This window comes from Calliphora vicina, chromosome 2 (assembly GCF_958450345.1).
Source record: "Calliphora vicina chromosome 2, idCalVici1.1, whole genome shotgun sequence".
NCBI classification, from domain to species: domain Eukaryota; kingdom Metazoa; phylum Arthropoda; class Insecta; order Diptera; family Calliphoridae; genus Calliphora; species Calliphora vicina.
The window spans coordinates 102,066,221-102,089,061 of NC_088781.1; the positions used below are offsets into that span (position 1 = coordinate 102,066,221).

The 22,841-nt window shown below is 32.5% G+C and overlaps 1 protein-coding gene across 2 annotated transcripts in view; it reads left to right on the forward strand.

The window, feature by feature from the left end:
- Positions 1-22,841, forward strand: part of stol (stolid) — a 188,999-nt gene that overhangs the window by 113,327 nt on the left and 52,831 nt on the right. For both annotated transcript variants that reach the window (XM_065501229.1, XM_065501228.1), the window contains exon 3: positions 12,188-12,298. In XM_065501229.1, coding sequence (XP_065357301.1) covers positions 12,188-12,298 — 111 coding nt within the window. The remainder of the gene's footprint in view (positions 1-12,187; positions 12,299-22,841) is intronic.

The window sequence follows — 22,841 nt, forward strand, 5'->3', positions numbered from 1 at the left end:
AAAAATTTATTTCAGCAGTCAAACGGACAGAAGGGCAACAGTAAATCGATTCAACTACTTATACAACTTATAAAAATGTTTACTTTTTTATATTAATTATGATGAAGCGTATAAATTTCTAAACAAATCTGTTTCTTATAAAACATTTGAAATAAAAATTCTTACTTTATGAATAAAAAACAAATATGTACTAGATTTAGCACTTTAGTAGTTTAAACTAATGCTCCATCATGTTGGAATATACTACTTGCTATATAATCTAACAAATCCATACAGTTGTGGTGATAATAATATTAGATAACTTAAATTGAAACCCAATTCTCTTTGCACAGAATTAGCTCAAAATCAAATAAACGAATGTTCTACAAAACATGTAATTTTTAATAACTGTAAAATAGAAAATCTATGTTTGTTAGGACTTTCTCTAAATATTGAGAAAATTCTTAACAATTTTCCTTTCATTCAAAATGGAGTGCTTTGGAGAGAGGACTTTCCTAACAGAATACTAAGAAAAAAACTTGTTTTGTTACTTCTAGGAAAAATTACAAGTATTTTTCAGATCATATCTGTACTAATTCACTGCTCTAACTCATGCGGGTTGCAGCACAGACACTTTCTCACCAACAAACACACTTATTTTAAAGGCTCTTCCATACTTTCTATGCTTGTACAAGGATAATAAAATACATAATGAATTTGTGCCTACAAACACACCTCCCATCTACATAAAAAATAGATGAAAAAACGACAAGACACCAGAAAAAGAAGCTACAACACCGAAACGCAATATAGCACCGGCACGATTTGAGTTCAGCTAGAGTTTGTTAAAATGATGTTTGCCGTGCGTTCATTCATTCGTTCGTTCCTTCAAACATTCATTTATCCATCTATATTTTCATACTTATGTACGTTCGTTCGTTGGTTTGTTTCTTTCGTTCTGTGCCGTATTGAATCTATCTATGAGAGGAAAATTAATAAAATTCCTGGCACGTTCATGTTTCCTTGTATGGGGCAAACATAAAAAAGGAGCAAAAAAAAAAACAAAAGACAACGTCAAAAATGTTGCTGATGCTAATACTGATGTTACACATAAACCACTTGCATACTTTTATTTAAAACCAGCAACAACAACAACACAACTAACAAGGACAAACAAATTGAAAGGAATAAGGAGTTTTTTTGCTTATGGATTCCATGAAATCCCTTGTTTAAGAACATGTTTCAAAAATGGCACAACAACCCACTAAATTATAAATATGAGCTGGAAAATCCATATAGACAATTTTAGTCTTTAACAAATTTTTAGTTCATTTTATTTTTCGTTTTCATTAATTTACCTTTGGCCACAATTTCCAAGGAACAAAATATTTTAAAGTTAAACTCATATTCTTGGAAATATACTCAGGGTTTTTAGTAATTATTTTTGAAAAATTCTTTTAGATTTTGAGGGCAGCAGCATTCTGGTTGGGTATCTAAAGGAAATTTCCATGAATTTTTAATATTTTGTGGGGGGAACGGTGAATACTACAACTCTCCTCTTGCGATTTTATTGCGATTTAATTACAAGCTTTGTAATGCTTCGCAAACGTATATTGTGTCTATTAGCAACAATATACACATTCGTATAGCTTCTTGGGATCCTGATATTGAAGGACTCGACTCTCAAGCAGTCTCGACTGTATATTCGTCAATGAATTCAGAACATAACATTCATCATGATCTGTGAGACACATGCCATTTACCGTCACTGCAATATATATGCAAAGAGATATAAATAGCTTGTTAGGAATTTCAACTGCCTTTATTGTCACACCCTCAGCAATGAAGACACCATTCGTAGATATGCAGAAATTTCTTCTTTGCAGATACACAAGAATCACCCACACATAACTGTTACATCAACATATTCCCGATCTAACCCATTTATATATTTTTGCATTCAGCTTTCTGAAGAGATTGCGAAACAAATCGGAGGCCTTACCTCCTCTAGTGAATTTGAAGCAGCGGAACGCTGGTTGTTGAATTTTTATCACACATCATCGAAAGCTCCAGTTTTTCATGATTTTTACCGTCACTGTTATATGATATGATATAAAGTTATGTAGATATAATGAAATGCAATGGATCCATGAATTCTTTGTGTTGAATTTCAACTGCCGTTCTTATCGCACCCTTAAAAAGGAAAATTTTACAGCATCCAGTAGTGGGTAGATAGTTGCAAACTAGTTTTTCCGAACGAAATTAGAGTTTGATTAAGCATCATCTCTAACTCCAGCATTTCCCCAAAACTCTCGATACTGGGATTTCAGTCCCAGTGGAGTTGTTAGAAATTTAAACTCACTTTCTTGTCGAATACTCAGAAACGAGGGCTTTACAACATACAACCTTGAGTCGATGGGCTTACATTTCTGCTTTTAAGATAAGAAAGAATCTCCGCTTAGTCATGTGGTCCAGTTTGGATGATCGCTATGAATCTTCGAAGTCTGAATAACCTTGCACCAGGCCACACCTAACTCACTAAATACATGACGTGTGAAGGAACTCCGAACATCCATTCGTACATCCCAACTCTTTAACATGACACTGGAACCATCCAGAATATTCCAGAATATTCCAAATGAGCAACATTATAGACAATTGTTTGTGCCTGATTTTGATGTTGTTTGCTCATACGATTTTTAGGATTTAGAGGACATAGAGGACAAATCTATCACGATTAAAGTTATCAAGCTCGTTGTTATTGGAAGCGAACAGGTTGAGGTTGGTGATAAGTTCTGTTTCCCAGATCGAGTATAGAATTGGCAAAGAAAATGGTATCAGTTTCAAAACGTTTGTATATCTACCATTATATTGATCAAAATAAAATTAACTAACGGAGTATTGGACTCAAAACGTCGCAAACCGCCTTCCTTAAAATCAGCTAGCCAAATGTTATAAGTAATTCTTCCATCAAAAACATTATAAAGAAAAGAAAATGTATCGGTCATACCATAAAAAAGGCCCCTAGAAACTTGCCTCTAAGCCCTGAATGAGCTGTAGGACTAACTAAATCAAATTTGACGAGAATGACAATGAAAGAGTGTTGTTATAACGTTGCAAAGGTGTTGTTACGAAAATATAGTAACGATTTCCTATTACTTATTAAAACATCTTTAGTCTAGATGCAAATAATGTATTCAACTACTCGCCTTTTAAAAAAATTCCTTCTAGAAGGAGTCTTGTGTCATCAGGGCTGACTGGGGCCTTGTTCGGCATTTGGAGTACTCTGGAAAAGCCCGTCATCGAGGTTGAGAACAGAGAAAGGCGCATTGAAACAACCTCACATGTTGGTTTAGGATTTCCTTGTATAAGGGATAAAATAAGAGATGAATTTGCTCCCGGAGTAGGTGATTTAGCTGCCTTAACACCAGCAAGTAGTTATTCATATTTCGAGGTAGGTGGCTAGAAGGTCGGAGAAAACTCATTGCTTCCACAAGAATATGTGGAAGTTGGCTTTACTTTACAATCACTCCATTTGGGAAGTCCAATTGGGGATGATGTTAGGGAATAAATCGACTATTAAACATTCTGAGAACTGTGAGGAATTGAACAAATCTATTGCTTAGGTCCATTTCTTTAAGATATTTTTGGTCGCTTAGAGGGATGTAAGTGGCATATCTATCAAAACAAATATTTTGTAACTTGGTGCAAATATCGTCCCAATCAGAAGATATGGATTGTGACATGTAGAATATTCTGTGTCAAAATGGATAGTTAACTTAAAGTATTAGAAGAAAAAGTACCAATTTCCCACACTTCTACATATGAACCTACATGAGATCAACTGATTGAACAATATAGTTCCTCTATTATCAACTTAATACTTAATATTTAATAAATTATCACAAAACCGAAAAAAACCGATAGGTTTTCAATTTTTAAAACCGAATCCGCTGTTTTGAAATTCTTCGGTTTTTTGGAAACTCTAGGTAAAACCACTAGTTCAGGGCACTTATTCGGAACTGCTGGAATATTGTTCGTAGATCTGATCCAATAATGAAATTTTAGGGTTTTATAAAGGAACAAAATAACATTTGCTTCGATATGATCGTACTGAAGATCTAGCTATGTATCTCCTGTTGAGCCTGGCTCTTTCTTTTATATTATTGTATTAGAACATTAATATAATTAATAAATGGGCCAACATTTCAGTGAAACAAACTTTAGTAATTATTAATGCATATTGTTATATTTTAACCTTTTCAAAACGTTAGTTTATTTCCTTTAAATAAACCGGATACTTTTGAATGCAAATAAAAGTTTGAAAATGGTAACAACTCTTTATTTATTCAAATGTACAACAACAGAATTATATAGTCACTTAATGTTTTTGTTTTTTATATACTTTTATAAATTCTCAGAAATACAGACACTTTATAATGTACACGAATTCACTTGAAAAATACAGCACACTTTAAGGTACTCAGTTGATTTTTATTCGAATAGCGTCTCTGATAAACTGACTAACGACTGCAACCTCTGCCACTATTTATAACACTGCATTACCATCTAGAAAGCTCTATTTCTACAATGTTATTTAACTGAATATTCGAATTCGAATATACGGTCGCAGCAAACAACGTTGCCAACTTACGATCAATGGCCAACTGAAAGCTTTTATTTAATAATGCCAACAGATATGTTACAGTTTGCTATTGCAGCACTGTTATTTGAAAGCATTATGCTACTTTTAAATCAGCCCTTAAAATCGTTATATTTGAATTCAAGTACAATTTCGTAACAATATATTTGGTGTAACATTGTCTAAACTTTAATGATAAGAAATCTTGCTCAAACTCAAATATTCATGCAATATTGAATATTGGTTTAGATGTATAAATTCAGACTTGTTTCATAAATTTTTAAATTATTTTGCAAATATTTATTTAAATGATGTTTAATTAAAATACTGTCTAGATTTTGAAATGTCTGTAATTTAATTATGACCAAAGAATGGCTCGCACCCAGTTTTACATATGTACATAGAAAAGTATAGCAGTGAACACACTCATATCCGTAGCTAACATTTTAAGTTCATCCGTCTTTTAAACCGCAATCTGCTTTAGCTTTTTAGTGTTGCCACAAAACACTTACTTAAAAACTACTTTTGTATCCTGTAGTCTGTTGTGTTGTGTTTTATTTTATTTACTTTTTTTTGCCGTAACAAAAGCATTTCACATTGTATTTTAAATTTAAAATAATAAAATAATTTATGCATTTTAATGTTGCACCAGAGACTGTGGTAGTGTGAAAGTACACTAAAAGAAAAAATGGCAGCAGTTCAAAAGATGTATGTATTTGTAAACGATTACCCAAACTTTGTATTTTTCCAACATTTCGGTGCAGTTCAAACTAAGCAAAGCAGGAGACTTTATATAAGTATGTCAATTTGTTAAAATTAATTTTACGAAGATACCAAGTAAATAATTACAAGTATTCTAGAGCAGTGATGGGCACTGATCAGACTGGGCTGATCAGAATGCAACAGAAAAATAAAGTGCATAACATTTTATTATAGTCAATGATCCATGTTCTCTTTATGCCGGCCACTACTCTAGAACATTTTAAGCTTGTAAACTAATTTTATTTTAGTTTATGTTTGAGATATTCTATTTAAAATATCGTGCTTTAATCAAATAAATATTATTTTCATTTCCTTTATAATTTTCTAAGTGTAATGTATATTTATTAAACGTTTTTATTTGAACGTACGAGATACTGTCTTTGCGAGCTGATAGTCTTTTCCACATCCCCATATGTACACAAAAATGCATTTACTTTAAACAATTTTTGTAGAACATGATCCTGGTTAAATGACAGGGCCAGACATAAATATTTGCATAGACAAGAGAGAAAGAAATAAATATGTTTTATTTGTTTGTTTGCAATACATTAAATACTCGTACTTTTCAAGTCAAAACACTCATAAAATAGTAATCGTATATGTATATGAGTGTATGATAAAATGTATGTATATTATGGTGGCCCTTATTTTGACGTTTTCTATGCTCCCAAGGACAAAAATTACACTGTGTGTAATTTTTTAAGTCATGGAAATATAACCATATACGGACACTACAACGTGATAAAATACCTAAAAAAACACGAGTGTCTCACAATTTTGCCCAAAGTCATGCACTTTTTTCTGTGTCATTTTTGCAAAAAAGGTATAATTTTCTCAGGCTCATATCGGAATCAAACTTCCAGTTGGATAGCAAAAAACTTTAAAAAATTATATTTTTTACCTTTTTCCCCCTGTTCAGGTCCATAGTTAGCAAACCGTTAAAAATTCAAGGAAACAATTAACCACAAAAATGTACCTAAAATCTCAATAAACAACTTTCTAGAACATATGAATTTCCTAGGAATGATTCTTAATACCGTATAGGTAGTGCTTATGTAGCAGCAAAAGTTAAAAATTTCTGGAAAATTGTTTAATTTATTTTTTTTTTAATTTCTTCAACATTGAGATACTATGCTTGTGTTACAAAAATAATAAAAAACAAGTAAGCTGTGCCGAATCTTATATACCCTTCACCAAATTATACTTAAAAATTTTAAATATTTTTAGATAAACAAAATTTTATTTTTTTTCCAGTTGTTTTTTTAATTTTTTGGAAAAAAAATTTTACGATTATTTTAATTTTTTTTTTTTAAATTTTAAATTTTTTTTTTTTGTTTTTTCTGTAACTTTTGAAACGATAGGGATATTTTAGAAATTTTTTTTGATGAACAGATATCTTCTTGAATTTTTCTACATTTTCATTAAATTTTGGTTCAACAGTTGTTGAGAAATTTAAAGCTAAAGTTGAACTTTAAATGTTTTATAAGATTTAGTATGAAAATGCGGATTTTTTTATTTTTTGCATCAGCTTTACTTATAAAAAAGTTGTAAGCAAATAAAAATAAGGTAAAATAAAAATAAAAAAAAAAAATTGAGAGTAATTTCATTCAAATGAAAAAAGTGTTCAACAAACAGGTCAAAACAGGTCAACAAGTATATATGGGCTTAAAGAGGACACTTTGGGCTTCCTCCTGGTAGTAAAATTAGTTTAACCCCTTTTGACCCTAAGCACTTTTATTCCACTCAAATTTATCGATAATAGTTTGCGAGTAATGATAATTTACTTCTGATCAAATTTACAAAAATCACATTTTTTATAAAATGACATAAAATATTTGACTTTAACAGCATGCACACAATTGACAATATTTTCATCTAATTTTTTGGCTACCTTAGTTTAAATGTGTTTACTATTGAATGGCATTAAAATTTTTTAAATCGGAGTTAACAAAAATTTGGACCGATGAAATTGAGATATGAGCCCCAAATCTTTGGGGGCCCATGAAAAATGTGCATGACTTTGGGCAAAACTGGGAGACACTTTTTTTGTCTGTTATCACGTAGTTGTGTCAGTATATGGTTATATTTTTTCGTGTTGCACTATGTTATTGTCCGTCATCTAAAAACCAAATGCTGAAATTTTAGCTAAATCCGATAACGTTTAGAGATTGCAAATAGGGTTTTATCCCTGGAATTCTCGGTACAAATTTCGCGGGAATTTTGCGTATTTTTCACTACCTGATTCCAGGGATTTTTTTGTCTGGAATCCCGGGAATTAAAATCTGACAAAAATACACAGAAAACAAGTTGGAACACACACATTTTAAAGATTTTTTTTACTGTTTATTTAAAATTTGTATACAAAATTGGAATAAAGACCAGGCGGTTATTTTGTAACTCATTTCGAAAAGGAAATCATTAATTTTTGTATGTTTAATACATTGTGTTACGAAAATGTTTTCTTTCGAATCGATGTTTAGAATTTTTTGAAATTTCGTTTAAAGAAATTTTGAAAAAGTAAAATTTGGTATTTGAGATCTGCATAAAATTTTAATATTTTTTCGGTATCAAGTTATAATATAAAGGCCTGTCACAGAATTCCATTCCGATCGAAAGTGGAATTAATTCCGCATTTTGCTTCTTCAGAAAAAGTAAAACGAAAATTTCTTTCGGAATGAAACCACTTACAGTTTTCAAAGTGGAATTGATATTTCTTTGTTTTTCTAAAAATTTTAATCAATTTCTGTACCAAAAACTTCACTTTTGTTTTAATATTAAAAACGTTGTCAAATTAAAATCAGAAATACAGAATTATTAAATATTTTTTAATTAATTAGTTACACGGAATCTGAAGAACCTAAAACGAAATCGATCGGAATAAAAACTACGGAATTGAAACCATTCCGAGCAAAATGTGTGATAGGCCTGATAATATTATTAATTGTCTTTTTTTCAACATTTAATATTTATTTATTTTTAAATATTGCTACTTTGACGAAATACTCGAAACTTCAAATAAAATTAGCAACCTTTCAACGTTATTCGATTATGCTCAGATTTTCATCATTTGGTGTTAAGATAACAAAGAAGAATTGTAGACCTTGGGAGCATCGAAAATTCAAAACGTTCTAAATAAAGGCCACCCTAATGTACATATACAGGGTTCACGATAGTAATTGTGGTAGTAAGTAGTAACATCCTCACTCTAGCATTTATTCAAAAAAATATTTATATTTGTTGTAATTTTCCCCATCATCAAAAAAAGACAAAAAAAAAAAACAGCCAACAAACCAACAGACACAAAAAACATTGTTGTATGGCTTACGTTGATTTACGATTTGCTTTTATTTGTTGTGCCGCCATTCAACCACATGTACCCCCCAAAAAACCACTCACACACTTATTGAATTCCCACTTTAGTCCCTTCAACTATAGTGTACTTCCACACAAATACAGACTCCCTTGCATAGTAAGTAACATACTGAAGCAGATTACAAATGATTCTCTTGATTTTGAAATCGGTAGCGTCTGTCTGTCTGTCTATGTTTGCAGGAATATGCCGGGTACCTTCATGTAACCTTGTCTGTCCGACTGGAAACTGTTGTTTATACACGAGTACGACGAGCACACGAGTACAAATAAAAACAAACTAAAAATAAAAATTAATTGCCAAAAAAAAATTACAACAAACAACTACTAGTCAAATATGACTCATAGGTATGAGAGAGAAAGTAACAGCTAATGAGTGTGTTTTGTAAGAGGGTTTGGATGGGGTGAGGTGTGAGGGTTATACTGATAAATTATTAACCGCACTTGGCTAAATTTAGGAAGATTGTATGATAAGCACCTGATCTGGCCATGAGATTAATGAAGTGTTTTCAAATTTTATTCAATCAATGTCAATCTAGTTTGTTGAATTCTGTAAAATGAGCCATACAATTACATACATTAATAATAATTAAATTTGTATTATAAAGAATTGTTATGATTCTCATTTAGTTGAAATCCATACTAAATTGGAATTCTCATCTTCAATTTGTATTATCTCAATATTTATTTTGATTTCGCATTTTCAAGTTGATTGTTTTCAATATTACTTAGGCAGGGTAACTTATCAAAATTTTAAACATAGTTAAGGCATAATCAATGTTTAAATATATTTTTTTTCATATAAAAAAATTATTTAAACATTGATTAAGCTTAACTATTCGTAGTGTGTGTTCCTCCCTATTGGAACATCCAGTCCCAATTCATCATTTTGCGGCAAACATTATAGCATCTTCAATTAGGGTGTATGTTAAAATCTTTTTGTATAAATTGTGTTGAAATCATGATTTCATTGTCAAAGAAGGTATCTTTAATAAAAACCAGGACAGGCAAGACCCCAAGAAGGAAGGAGTATTAAAATTTAAATAAAAAAAAAGTTCACTTCATTACTAAATCCTTCCTCTACACCCTTCTGCTCTGTATAGTATATGCAAAGTGGAATATTCATTGGGAAGCATCTATTATATATACATACATACATCCTCAATATACATAAGTTTAGTTATACCTAGGATACACTTCTGTATACATTTCGCAGAATTATTCCGTAATGTGTCTGCATGGATTCTGAATTTATAACTAATCGTCATGTATACAAAGTAAGGGCCGGATTGGCCGCTGTCTGTACCAAGATCCCCTCCGGCTCGTACTAATTCATCCGCAGTTTCATTCCGCCATATTCAAAAATTATTATTAAAGTCAACCAAGGCGAATTTATGTATCAGGTGGTGTCAGAGGTTGACATTCAAAACAACTCTCTCGTTGTTTCGAATGTCAAACTCCATATATAAAAAATGCATGAATTCGCTCGTATTTGCCTGAATTCGCCACCGACACCAACTTGTATATAAATTCGCCTTAAACTCAACAATGATTAATGAGAACTTTTTCATGTCGTTAAACATTGTTCTCTTTAATAATCGTTTTTAAATATTGGGGATTATCTTTAATATTATTGTAAACTGGTACCCAGTTTCACTACCTGTTTTTGGTTAAGAACTTGTAGTTTTCTGCGGCAACTGTTTACTACACTCGATCTTATATTTATATTACTAAGCCTGACCATTTATGAATATGGATATAAAATATGAGCCTACCATCTTCAGATACTGAACATATTTCTGCTTGGAATATACTCCAAATTCTCACAGAAAACTCAACATTCCATATATTTTCTTCCTTTGAGCCGTCAAATACTTCAATATTATGAATTAAGGACTCCCAGTTATTCTTAAGCGGGATACTTGTGGTGATCTCCTTGTCAGAATGCACTTCAAGCGTTATGTAATTAGTTTTTGTGTTCTAGCATATCAAAAATGATTCTATGAATTTTCTAATATTGAGTTGATAATTCTGTCTTCATCTGAATTGAGTCCTAATTGTGCAAATTCTTTTATTTAGAGATGCAACGGAAAAGTTTCCAGTATTCTATATACTGCCTCGACAACTGTAGATCTTTGAGCTCCAGTAATATTCAGAGCCACTTTTCTATTAACTTGCTCTGCGAATAAAGTATTGCTTCGGCAGGTGTAGACCTTTTAGTTCCTGTAATACTCACAGCCACTAATCTATTTAACCGATTTGTGAATGAAGCATGAGTTCATATGTACGTTCTTGTTCCAAGATTGATTATCGCCAAATAGGTCTAATAATTTATTTGTGGTTGAATACATGAATACATTAGTGGAATACATGTCTTTCAGATTAGAAGTTGATGTTTATAAACGAAAATCGCAACTACAGACTTCGTTTTATTGATGGAATTAGGAATTTTCCCCGAGTTCACGGACTAGGAAATTCGGTATTATTCTCCTTATGAATAGAACCATCCCCGTTTACTGAGATCACATTTCATTTCAACAGAGAGAGTATCGGGATGTTGAGTATATGCTACTATACCCACTCCAAAGGGTATCAAGAGCCAGAAGAATTTCCATAGGGTTGCTGATATTACGTCTCTTTGGCGCAATAGCGGGGCAGACAGTTCCATACATTTTAACACGAATTACAAAAGTACCTTTCCATTCGTTCACTATTTGATCGCAACCAGAACTGCTGACTTCCTTTCAATTATATTAGGCTTTATGTTGTTAAATGTACCTTCTAAATCCAAGATATATACCAGTGCATATTCTCCATGATGTAAGTCTCTATTATTGTCGTTAGATCAAGAAGTACTGTCTTCACGGATTGGCAAAATATATATAACGCACTGCATTGTTTAAAAATAAAAATAAGATTCATACGGATCATTTCTTCGAAAAAAGTAATTGGAAGTTGAGGATCACTTTCTGAAGCGATTAAGCGATGTCCGTCCAAACCTTGTAATCAAACTATAGATCGTTATTTCAAAGATAATTCGACAAAATTTGGCAGAAACTTTTCCCAAGGACAAAGCCTATTGTATTTGATTATGCCACCAAATTTTGTGACGGTCGGTCCATAATTAGTCATAGCTCTCATATAAATTTTAAAAGAAAACTGATTATAATGATGTACTTTTAATTATCGGGGTTGACCGACAATACTTTCATACTTGGTTTAAACGAATTTAAATTGCCAACGTTTTCATTTACCGACTTTAGAGAGTGTTTATATGCTGGAATGTTGAAGTTGCATAATAAAATATTTCATAATTAAAGATTTTAAAACAATTTTAATTACAAAATAAACAAGCTGTAACAAATTTACTTAAAACAATAAAATGAATTAACAATTAAACTAAATTAAACCATTATTATTTTTTTTTACTTTTAGCGTTTCAAAGACAACGACATCGAGGTAAAACGAAAGGATGGCATCATACTCTTGCGTGAACTGGCAGCAGAGGTGAAAAACTTTATGGACTTTAAACGCAATGCAGTGATGGTAAGTTCATAAATACTATACTGCTATTAACAACAATTTCTTATTTATACAACTAAATCTAAAAAGAAGAAAAAAATAAAAAATAAATATGTGTGAATAATAATAAAGAAACTTCAATAACTGTAAAACAATTTCCATAGCAATTATTGGTGAAAAAAAAAGAAGAACAACAATTTTTTGTTTCCAACAGGAAGCAAAACAAACGTTCGTTCTGGTGAATACTCACTCACTGGTGAAACTACAGAAAAAAATAAAATGAAACTGAAACAAGAAAAAGCGCCAAAAAACTTTCTTCAAACGGCCATGGGCAAATTTAAATTAAAATAAAATTGAAATCAATAAAATATAAAATGTAGCAAAATTTTAATACGGAAAAGGTGCCTACGGCCGTATTTCACACGAACCGTATTCATTCCACAGAAATAAAGCAGCCTGTTATACAATATTTTTTTTTTTTTAAAATCTGGGAGGGGAAAGGGAATTGTTTTTGAGAGAATAAGAAAGATAAAGCCAAAGTAAGGGCCAGTTGGGGTGTTAGTAAATTGCTTATGATGAATACATGATGATTTAAGGGTGGTTGGGGTGTTTTGGAAGAATTTTGTTTCTTTGTTATTTGCTTCCTTGTATTTCTTTTCGGATTTTTCGTATTGTAGTGGGTTGCATAAAATTAAATATTGTGACCCAATGACACAAAGGTTGTACAAATAATGATAAAATATGACAAGTACTGCAGATACTCTTTGGACGGATGAAAATGGATCTTATCTGTATATCACAAACACCAAAGAACTGTCAAAACTTTCTTGGACTAATACTCTATTATAAAACTTATTTGTCCAATTAGTCTTAACTAGGGAAGACGATGTTCTAATCAAACAAATTCTATGAGGCAGCGATTTGGTAGTTAGCGTTAGAGAAGATACAAACAAGAGCAGGTTCGAAAATATTATGGGTACTTAGGACTACTCCATCAAGGCAAAAACATATAAATATATGTTCCCTTCGATCATATAGCGCCTAAACAAACTTTATCCATTCAGATCTGTCCCTCACTATATTTTTTACTTAACTTCTTCTGTATCTTGCTTCATCTATCGTGGATTGTCATCCTAATACTCACCGAAATATCAATATTACATGAAATTATCGAAAGTGATATCTATTTGGAGCAGTTGAATTTGATACTATCTCAGGTTAGGGCTGATTACGGGATATCTGAAAGAAATTGCAATGCCGACGACGAATAGGAGACAACTGAACATCTTCTCTGCAGTTTTGCGATTTATTAGGTGGATTAAGAAGAATATTTGGACTATAAATACTCATTAACATGACTTGTCTTCCTAAATGTGATTTGGATAGAATCTACACCTTCTTTAAAACAAAAGAATGGGAGGAAAGTGACGGCTGTCAAGGTTTCACAACGGGATCTATGTTTGTATCCAACAATAGATCTTCTTCGAGCGACTACTAATTAATCCAAAACAACGCTAGATGTGTATCCTGATTGCACTGTCCAGATTTAGACTAGACGTTTCTTTTTTTCCTTTATTTATTCCATTTGGGAACATATCATTACAAATTAACGTAATTTCATCAAAAGATTTGTTAACTTTCTTAAGTTCATTTAAAATTGTTCCACGCCATGTATTTTTTGGACGACCGGAGCGACGACTTCCTTGGGGATTCCATTCTAAGGCGGCTCTCATAACGCTGCCAATAGATTTACGAAGAGTATGTCCTATCCATCTCCATTTTCTTCTTGTTATTTGACGAACTATTGGTTCTTCCTTTGTTAGCCTCCAGAGCTCTGTGTTTATGATTTTATTTAGCCAAAATATACGACATACATATATTATTTTACGCAAGCATTGAATATGCGGATCATCGTGTTTTGTGATATTTATGGGGACTTCCATGTTTTATTTAGGCGACTAAATGCTGACCTTGCCTTTTTTAGTCTAGTAGACACATCTTCCTGCACACCACCATCAAATGACATCATGCATCCCAGATAACAAAAATGATTTGCAAATTTAATCATCTGGTTTTTATACCCTTCACCTTCGTGAGAAGGGTATATATAAGTTTGTCATTCTGTTTGTAATTTCTACATTTTTCATTTCCGACCCTATAAAGTATATATATTCTGGATCCTTACAGATAGCGGAGTCGATTAAGCCATGTCCGTCTGTCTGTCTGTTGAAATAAATTTTCTGAAGACCCCAGATATCTTCGGGATCCAAATCTTCAATAATTCTGTCAGACATGCTTTCGAGAAGTTTGCTATTTAAAATCAGCAAAATCGGTCCATAAATAACGGAGATATGAGCAAAAAACCGGGACAACCTCGATTTTTTACCTATTTTTGATCTATATCTGGATTACTAAGTCATTAATATAGACAATATGGATATCTAATGATAGATATTTCAAAGTCCATTGCAACGATGTAGATAATGTTATAGTAAGTTGGACCTACAATGGGTTAAAATCGGGAAAAATATTTTTTAACCCGAATTTTGTTTTTATTAAAAAATTTTTTTTGTCGTACCTAAAACTATTTAAAAAAAATATTTTAAAGGATAATTTGGTGAAGGGTGTATAAGATTCGGCACAGCCGAATATAGCTCTCTACTTGTTTATTCTGAATTGGTTATCGGTAACGTTATTAACTCGCATTGCATGTGTCTTTTCAATGCTAACTTGACTAAATCGTCCACTTTGCTTTGCATGTCATTGAATGAGGCAGATATCGTCTGCGAAATCCAAGCGTTCCAGATGTTTTCCAAAGCCGATAGTTTTAACATTACCTTAAACAAGTACCACTTCAAAAAGCAATGGAGAAAGAGGACAACCCTGTTTTACCCCTGTGTTTGTGCTGAAGGATTCACTTATCATCTCATTGTGACGAACTTGTAGTGAGGAATTGGTGTAGAGGTTTGTTAATTTTGCTGGTACGCCCTTAGGTCTTAATGCGTCCCATATTGCGCCACGTTTTAAAGAGTCTAATGCTTTTCTTAAGTCGACAAAGACTAAACAAAGCGGTGTGTGCCACTCTACAGACTGTTTTACTATGATACGAAGAGTAATTGTCTGATCTAAACAATTCCGATGTGGCCGAAAACCTGCCTGTTCTTCTCTCAGTGCCTGCTCAACGCACTGCAGTCGTTTATTTATTGTTATAGCCATTACTTTGTAAATAGTGTTAAGAAGGGTGATGTCTCTCCAGTTATCGCAGTTGGTCAAATCGGTTTTCTTTGGAAGCTTAATGATGGCTCCTTCTGTCCATGTTCTAGGCTACTGATCATTTGCCCAAGCATCTCGAATATAGGGTTGTAAAATGTCTGCTGACATTGCAGGGTTAGTCTGAAGGAGATCTGACGGAATGCCATCTTCCCCAGGTTCATTTTTTCTTTTAAGTTTTAAAATTTCATCGCAGCTGGTATCATCGTCTGATATTATGTGGTCAGCAATTGTAGTTGCTACGAAAGAAGATATGGGGTTTTCTACACTGTTGTCTTCAGCGATGTTACTTATGCTTTCGAAATGTTGTTTCCATCGACGAGTTTGATCTTCTTGGTTGGTAAGTAGCTGACCATTTGTATCCTTTATGGCATGGTTACGGTTCATATTTTGATTCGAAAGTCGACCTATTAGTGGAATTCTTTCATATTATTCGCTCCTGCAGCTGCATCTGCTTCGAAGTATTTTCTTTTGTCTCTGCCGGCTGATGTCTTAACGGCCTTTGCTACGGTCTAGAAATAATTTAACCTTCATTGATTAAATTGTTGTCATTAAAAATCAGAAATGGTTCTGATTCCACTTGTTTTAGAACTAGATTTTTGCAAACAATTTTTAAAAATATCAAAAACTAATATATGGGGCATTTCATGTCAAGTGAACCAACTTTTGAAATCGATGTCTTCCGATCGGGATGAAATTTGCACCAAGGTAAGTTCTATTGGATAGTAACTCAGACACAATTTGTTTTTTTTAAATATTTTTTTTTCGAAAGATTGCTAAGAACAATAGGTAATAGGTTACATGGATAAGAAAAAACCCCTGTTTGACCAAAATGTCAAAATTTGGTAACTCAGAGAGTTCTCGACCGATCTTGTTGAAAAATTGTGTCTGACTTACTATTCAATAGAACTAACCTTGGTGCAAATTTCATCCCGATCGGAAGATATCGATTTCAAAAGTTGGTTCACTTGACATGAAATGCCCCATATATTCTTAGATAGTAAATAGTCTTAGGTTTACCAAGACTTACCTATGGTAGTCTTCAAATCTAACCCAGTGGGAAAAAATTTTAGGTCTCACTTTGTTACCATTCTAAAAGGTTCGATACTTATTTTACTCTACCTTCTCTCAGAAGATGTTCTAGAAGGGATTTGCTTGTCCTTCTAAACAATTTCATACACATTCAAAATTGCATTACAAAACAATTAAGAAAGTATGGTCAGGCTTGACCGACTTACTTAGTTCAAAACGTTTTTCTTTTAAAATTTTAATAATTTATTTTCGTGAATAGGGCCTTATATGGGAGCTATGACTAATGGAAGTCGTTGTGAAGTTTGCGTGAAGTTATTTTTTTACATATAAAAAAACTACACACTTAATACTTTAAAGTCCTTTTTTTAGTTTGATGCTGAATTCATTAAGAAGAGATATTGTTACGAGATATCACATGGTTTGAGATGAGATGTTTTGAAGTTTATTTATGTTTGTTCAGCTTCCTAGCGCTAATGGGGGCCATTGTGTAGCCCCTCAAAGTCGATCACCTTAGGTCTCAATTTTTATAAAAAAAATCGCCAAAAATCCATTTATAATCCGAATTAGCTGAAATTTGAAATATGAATAGTCCTTGAGAAGATCTACAAAAACAAGTGTAGGTTATCTCTATTAGTTGAAGAGATATTCAGGTTTATTGATTTATTTTTTTTTAATTTTGCTTGATCTTTTTATGGTTGTTTAGATATGGAGGGCCTACGGTGGGTCGAAAATTAATTTTCGCTATATTGGCGATAAAATTCTAAATAAAATAAAAAACCTAACAGTTATCTTGTCCCTATAAAAAGTTATACTAATCCAAAGTTGAAATATGTAAAAGGGTCATATTTTTTACATTTTTTTCCAAAAAAGTCCATTTTCTTTTGTTGAAACAAATTTTCTTCGGGTCTATATACAATTTTAATATGATCCGGAAAAACAACTTAATAAAAAAGCGTCTAAAGTAAAATTTGGCTCACTTGCCGACATAGCACCCCCTAGACCTATCCAAACTTGACCAATTTAAAAACAATTTCGGTTTGAGTAAAAAATTTTTAAAAGGCAAAGAAGCGATCCACGAAAAAGCTACATATTTTTATAACCCCACATGTTTCTTAAACACTTGCTAAGTATTTTTACTATCACACGGTAAATAACGTCACAGTAGGCCCTTTTCTAAAAAAAACTCAGTTTTTTTGGAACACATTTTCCCGGTTTTAGGAATTTCTGTACTTGAAAATAAAAATATCAAAAATTCTAATGCCATTAATTTAAGGATATTTGTTCCAAATTTTGTTATGATATCTTTAACTGTTAAAAATTTACATTAATTCAAATTTTATATTTTTATTCGTGGAAAATCATTATATTATAATTTTTTTAGTTTTTAAGTTAAATGACGTTCCAAAATTATTTAATTTTACTAAAATATCAATCCCCAAGTCATAGTGTTTGCAACAATATCAAATACTTATATAAAAATCCTTTATTTACTAATCAGAAGTTCCACAAACCTTACACCCTTTGACAAATTTGTACGTTTTTTCATATAATGCGTAGTTCCCAAGATACCGAATTATTTAAAAAAAAGGTTCTAAAGCACTGTGTGCCATGTTAAATTGAAAAGACTTTGTAATGCGGCTGGGTGTCCATTAGGCATATATCTAAAATAAACCAAACTTTTTTTCTCTGAAAAATTATATAAATAATTAAATTTTTTTTTTGCAAGTGTCAGGGATACTTCTACGTGTCTGTAAAAGATAGCCTTTAGGAAGGCCACTTTACTGTACCTTTTTCCCACTGGGAATATATGTTAAAAATAAAATCTTGCCATGTTTGCTCTTCCCACTGAAATGCTATATTCATTATTAAAATGATTTTAATACAATAGCCCAATTCACAATCTTGTGCAAATGGTCTTCCATCATTTGGTCAATTCACAAGGTCTCTTATCATGTCATATTATCATAATGCCCTAATATTTCACAATGATTTTTATTGCTTTTCAAGCAAAAAATGTCCTAAAATAATACTACTCTGTAAGCTATTTTTATTGTGTTATCGTAACCAATCAGCAGAGACTTGCGCCGAATGCCTAAGAGTCGGTTAAGCCGAGCCGCCGAGTCGTGATATATTAGGACATTATGACAATATGACTGATAAGAGACCTTGTGAATTGACCAATTGTATATTCATTGTATTTTTACTTTACACTAACAAAACATACAGAAATACACCATTGCATGAATTTGCAATACAAAATGCACAAGACTGAGAATACTGCTAATGTTTCCCAAAAATTGTTTGCAACTATTAAGGTTTTCTTGACTGTGGCCGTTTTCATAGTCATTCATGTCTATTTATTGTCCTTTCCACCCAAAATGAGAAAAAAATATTGATAGATTGTTTCTGGGTTTTAAAGTGTAACTATAAATTTTACTGCTGTATTTTATGCCTTCAACTGCTCATCAGACACTCATACACACACAATTCACACACACCATTACTTTATTATATTTACTATACTACACTCATACCCACCAAAGCATTCGTATCTATGTCTATATAATATTTTTCTACAGTTGTATTTATTAAAGTATATCTCTAGTTGAGTTTCTATGTCTGCTTCTGCGACTACTTACAACTTACAACTTTGTCTAACGGTGAAAAATAAAAAAAAAGAAACAAAATCATATAAAAAGAAAAACCTTTTGGCCATAAAAAATATAGAAGCTGTATTTTATTTTGGTATGAGAAATTCATGTCATTCAATTGTATTTCCTGTGTATTGTGACCTTCCAACTCCTCCCTTCATCAACACCCAGCTCAAAAGCAGGGGATTTTGTTTTATTGTTATAAAGTTTTTTATGTTTAATATTTTAGGCAAAGAAAATACAACAAATAAAACAAAATAAATATACAAGCTTCTTTGAAACCATATTACGCCTAATAAATTGTAAAACATAAAATTTGAATCTATAAAAATTATTTACATAGAGACATTTATAAACTAAGTAAAGGTATTCTTATGTATTAAATGGCCATAAAATAAAATTTTCTTGTCATAAATATTGTTGAATTTAATAGAAATCGTTTTATCGGCAGAGTTCCAACTCAAGTTTTACGACCTCTTTTAGGACTAGTGTCTTAACTAGTTGCAGTAAAATTTGCTATAAAACTATACAAGTTTTATCTGGTTTTCATTGAGTTTTAATAAAATATATAAATGTAATCAGTTGCAATCAATTTTTAAGTCTTTATACAAATCTGCTGTCAACGCCTAAATTTGTCATAGTATTTGTCAAATGTCCAAATGGCGCCCTATGCTCCAGCCAATCAGCATCAGTACTGATTAACTAAAATCAGCTTCTGTTGGTTTGGTTTGGAAGAGGTGTGCACTATGTACACTTCCACTCGGAGACCATAAGGTCCAGAGTGTGAAAAAGAAGAATCTAAATCTGCATAGCGAGAAAATTGGTTACGGATTTGAAATCACTTTAGAACGCCCTTTAAATAGCCAACCTATTCCCCTGATATAACCTAGTATGTTACTCAGTTCACAGCCGGGAACACTCCCAAGTTCATCCAGAAATCTGTTACCTAGCCATTTAAATCTATGACCCTGTGACATTATCCCATTTATGTCGGTTATCACTCCTACTAGAATTCTGAGGCTACACCTATCCAACCCAATTAGTATTTTGATTTCATTTGCATTCAGTTTTTACCAAAAGGCCCTGTATACTTTGCAATCCGTCCTATTACTCCCGGATTGGTTGGTGGAGTCACGGAATCTTTCAAATATTAGCCTGTACTAGTGACATATTGAAGGTACGATGATCTAAATCAGAACCATGTCTGGCCAGTTCATCTGACACCTCATTTCCCTGTATGTTACAGTGCCCCAACACAATCTTATTGAGTAGCATACCAATAAAGCTGGGTTTCCGCATACACCGTAATGCGCCGATAACGATAACGAAAACTGAAATTGAATAACGTTGGTGTTCATCACCGTCTTGTTTCTGAATTCTTTTCGTTTCAGTTGGCTGAGTTGCGGTATAAAACAGAAACGAAATTATTTTTTTAATTGTCATTTGGAAATTAAATAACATTTCATTATTTTTGACAAAATCTATTATTTTCCCACATCCAATAAAGAAAACTTATTTTTTTATTCATTTTGATTTTCTTTAGATTTGAAATAAAAAAAATAATTAAAATAATTTCGTTCCTACAGCACCGAAAACAACCTACTTGAAGTTGTTTTCGTTCCGGCCCCAAATGACAGGTTTTTCGTAACTGATCGTTGCCGTTTCGTTCTCAATTTTCGTTGCCGATTTCTGAAACGAACTTTTTTTCGGTGCAAATGTATGGAATTTCATTTTCGGTGCCGATTACGGTGTATGCGGAAACGTAGCTTAACTCTTCGAGAGCTCTCCACTAATCTAGAATGTATTAAATGATATTTCAAAGCCCTAAGTGCCGCCTGACTGTGCCGCCTGAATGGGTAGAAGGTTTAGGATTATAACCAAGGGCGTCTGTGGAGTGCTGCCAATGGCACCTGTTATACCCAGACATGCATACCTTTGAGCTTTATTGAGTATAATCCTATAACCACGTTTATCATAGTAGGCATTAAGGCCCTTCTTTAATCTCTCCTGAGTATTTATTTTCCATGACAATTTGTTGTCAAGGAAGGTTCCTAAATAGTTGGCTCCGCCTGCTAAAATCCCCACAACGCCATCTAATTTCGGCAAATTGAAGCTCTCCACCCTGTATTTCCTGGTAAAAAGCACCAATTCTGTCTTCGAATTGTTGTTGCCTAGGATGAGAGATCACCAAGCGCTTCCTGCTGGATGTCACTGATAGTGGAGAGATACTTTCCTTTAATCAGAATCACCACGTCATCAACATAGGCGACTATCTTCTTACCTTTAGCCTCAAAGATTTTGAGAATAGAGTTTACCGCCAGTAACCACAAAAGAAGAGAAAGAAATCCACCTTGTGGTGTGCCCTTGGTAACTCGTCTTCTGATCATGTCATCCCCTAGAGTTGAATTGATAATCCAACTCACCAGGAAGTCGTTAACCCTAAGTTCCACTAACGAATCCCTAATTGCCTCTATCTTTATGTTATATCTATCTGTATATATCCAAAAACGCAGCTAAAGTATATTCCCTATTCTTCAAACTGTGCTCAATACAACCCACCACCTCATGAAGCGCATTCTCAACAGACTTACCCTTTAGATGAGTATCAATATTGCTCCTTAGATGAAGATCTATCAATCGTTCTAGAGTCTTCAAGAGAAAATACGATAGGCTAATAGGTCTGAAATCCTTTGGTTTTGAGTGGCTGGCCTTAGGTATGAAGACTATCTTAACCTCCCTCCACCCTTTAGATAGATATCTCCTGCTGAGACAACTCTTGCAGATATCTGCCAATAGAAATAGTGCCGCATCTGGGATGTTACATAGCTTAAGCGGAAATACACCGTCCGGACTTGGTGATTTATACGGATCAAAACTGTTAGCATCCAGGCTAGTTTCTCCCTAGTGACTATTTCTACGGATGTGGAAAGAATCACTCTGCAATGTCCACATTTATGGAACCTTGTCTAGAATAAAATCCTTGTCATGCTCAGTAGTACAGGTAGCATTTATAAAATGAAAATTTCTAACTACGATAAGTATTTTTCGTCGGTTAACTGTTCGAATAATTTTAAATTGACAAATAACAAATAAACCGATTAATTTGTGTCGATTAACCGAAATTTCTTCTTTTTGCACTTTATATAGAAAAAAAACACAAATTTTCTTTATTAACTCGTGAAAATTGTCTTCTAGCAATAGTTTTTTGAAACATAGTACGAAAACTGAATCTAACGAATTTGGAAATAACCTTTTTTCTAGAATGTTCTATGATGAAGAAACTGAAGACATTACTGGTCGTTTATCAGATATTAACGAAACTATTAAAGTATTCAAAATCCAAAAAGGATACCAATGGTATGTGGATGATTTTAAATGCTTAGAAAAAACTAAAAAAAAGAATTGAGAAATTGGATATTCTTTATCATGTCTTACTTTCGACTTCTCCAACATCTACCGATTGTAGATTGAATTTGAGAGAGTTTTTTCCAAGTCGAGTTTTATTAGAACTAAAAAAAAATCTTTTAAAAGGAAAGCATTTAAATTAAATTTCTTGTTTAAAAGATTATATCAGAAAATCTCCCTAAAATCCTAAAAAAACCCATATTAATTTA